Source organism: Atta colombica, unplaced genomic scaffold (assembly GCF_001594045.1).
Source record: "Atta colombica isolate Treedump-2 unplaced genomic scaffold, Acol1.0 scaffold96, whole genome shotgun sequence".
Classification (NCBI taxonomy): domain Eukaryota; kingdom Metazoa; phylum Arthropoda; class Insecta; order Hymenoptera; family Formicidae; genus Atta; species Atta colombica.
Window position 1 is genome coordinate 853,781 of NW_017259590.1, and position 2,114 is coordinate 855,894.

At 28.0% G+C, this 2,114-nt stretch overlaps 1 protein-coding gene across 1 annotated transcript in view; it reads right to left on the reverse strand.

Moving 5' to 3' along the window:
- The window catches only part of LOC108693620 (sodium channel protein 60E), an 89,648-nt gene that overhangs the window by 7,673 nt on the left and 79,861 nt on the right, over positions 1-2,114 (reverse strand). Inside the window, exons 13-14 of the mRNA XM_018202655.1 lie at positions 611-727; positions 327-485 (exon numbers count right to left, since the gene is read on the reverse strand). Of these exons, the coding sequence (XP_018058144.1) occupies positions 327-485; positions 611-727 (276 nt within the window). The remainder of the gene's footprint in view (positions 1-326; positions 486-610; positions 728-2,114) is intronic.

Genomic DNA, 2,114 nt, shown 5'->3' on the forward strand with positions numbered 1-2,114 from the left:
CTATAACATAACAATTATATTTTCTTTAAGCGACTTTGGACAAATAATCATCATAAATAATTAAAACTGTTTTCGGTTGTCATTATTAATGTTGGAAATCATCCGTAATGATAATTTATGATCAAAAACAATTTCCGACATCGATAATGATTATTCGTAACTAAAAACAATTTAAACTGTTATTTTTGGTCTTTGCTAATAAATAATTGTTGAATATAATATATTGAAATTAATGAATGTATTTAAATGCACGCATATTATGTCATACATGTCATCCTCCTTCCTGATAATTAGATTCGAATTAGAACAAAGTGAGTGATACTCACCGAAATATCCAGCATTTCTCCGTACTCGTCAACGCACTTGAAGAATTTGCCGCCGAAAAACTGGACACCCATTATCGAAAAAATAAGCCAGAACACGAGACAGACGAGGAGCACGTTGAATATACTAGGTATCGCATACATCAACGCGTTCACTACGATCTGCGAGCCGGGAAGAAAAATCTTCTCACAATCAGTGAATAACGCAATAATCGCGTTCACATATTCTATCGTTTATGTTTCAAACGAATTTTCATAGATTGAGTTTTTGTCTGCAATATATTTACCCTCATGCCTTGCCATCTTGAAATCGCCCTTAGCGGCCTCAGGGCGCGTAGTGTCCTCAGTGATCGTAACACTTTAAGGTTTTCATTTTCTTCTATTAAAAGGCTAAACATGGATACCTGTGTTTGAGGAAAACGTAATAATTTAGATCTCAATATAGCTCATTAAATTTAAATAAAGAAATTCATGCAATTAAATTCTCAGGTTCTGATAAAGTAATTTGAAAATATATTTGTATTTGATATTTGCGTATGACAATGTATCGACGAAAGAAGAAAAAAGTTAGAAGTCAATTATTTTTAAGAATAATCTAATAATTGTTATAAATATAATTGAACGAGTGTTCTAAAAAACATATTGAGAATAGAGATAAGTATAGATATAGAATATTAAAATAAAGTTTTTTGTCTGTCATTACTGATTTTTAATTTAAATACTCCGGAAATTTTTTGTATACACTGTGCAATTACGGATAATATTAAGTAATGAAGTTCTTTTATAAGGAATTATAAAGAATAAATTGTGTAGGAAATTAAATTTTCAAGCTATGTTAATTAAACAAGCAAATGTGCAAATTACATAAAGAGAATAAAACTTTCATTCCTTTTGTATTTCTGCCATATGTAAATCCTTGTATTATAAAGCGTGCAGCGGCATATTTAAAAACCGTAATATAATATTGATTTATTTTTATGACAATTAAGAAATAAAGGTTAAACAGTCAAGCTGGATTTTAATGCTGGAAACAATCCGTGTGAATTAATATATCACAATTACAATTTTGTAAACTGCACACCAAAATTATTTTTAATGCGAATTGCAATCTTGAAATGCAATCAAAATTAGAGTAGTAATATTAAATTAAATTGACACGCAATTTAATAATATTGATTGATGCCCATAGGCATCTTTATAAGTATCTCAAAATTTATAATTAATTTTAAGGTAGGTATATTTGTTGATTTAATTTGTGAGTTTTATTCTAGTTTTGGAATTAGAATTGTGATATATAAATTCACATGAATTGTTTTCAGTATTAAGGTCCAGCTTGATCGCTTAGCTTTTATTTCTTAATTGTTTGTGTTGTTTACATCGCGATCTTTAAAGCAATACTTTTTTATTATTATTATATTGACGTTATTTTTATTATACCTTTATTATATAATATGATATTATATATAATATGATATTGAAGTACCATATTAGACCGCGATATGAATACAAAACAGTTAAGGAATAAAGGCTAAATGATCAAGCTTGGATCTTTAATGCTGAAACAATTCCATGTGAATTTATATACCACCTATCCAATCCTGCAAATTGCGCGTCGAATTTATTTTTAGACCTGACTAGGAATTCTAACAGAATTAGAGTACTAATATTATAAATAGTTTAGTCTTTATTTCTTCTACTGTTTGTTCATATCGTAGTTTAATGTAATAATGTTTTAATAATATTGTTTATACACGCGGTATTTAAAATGCGTACTTTCTATATATATATATA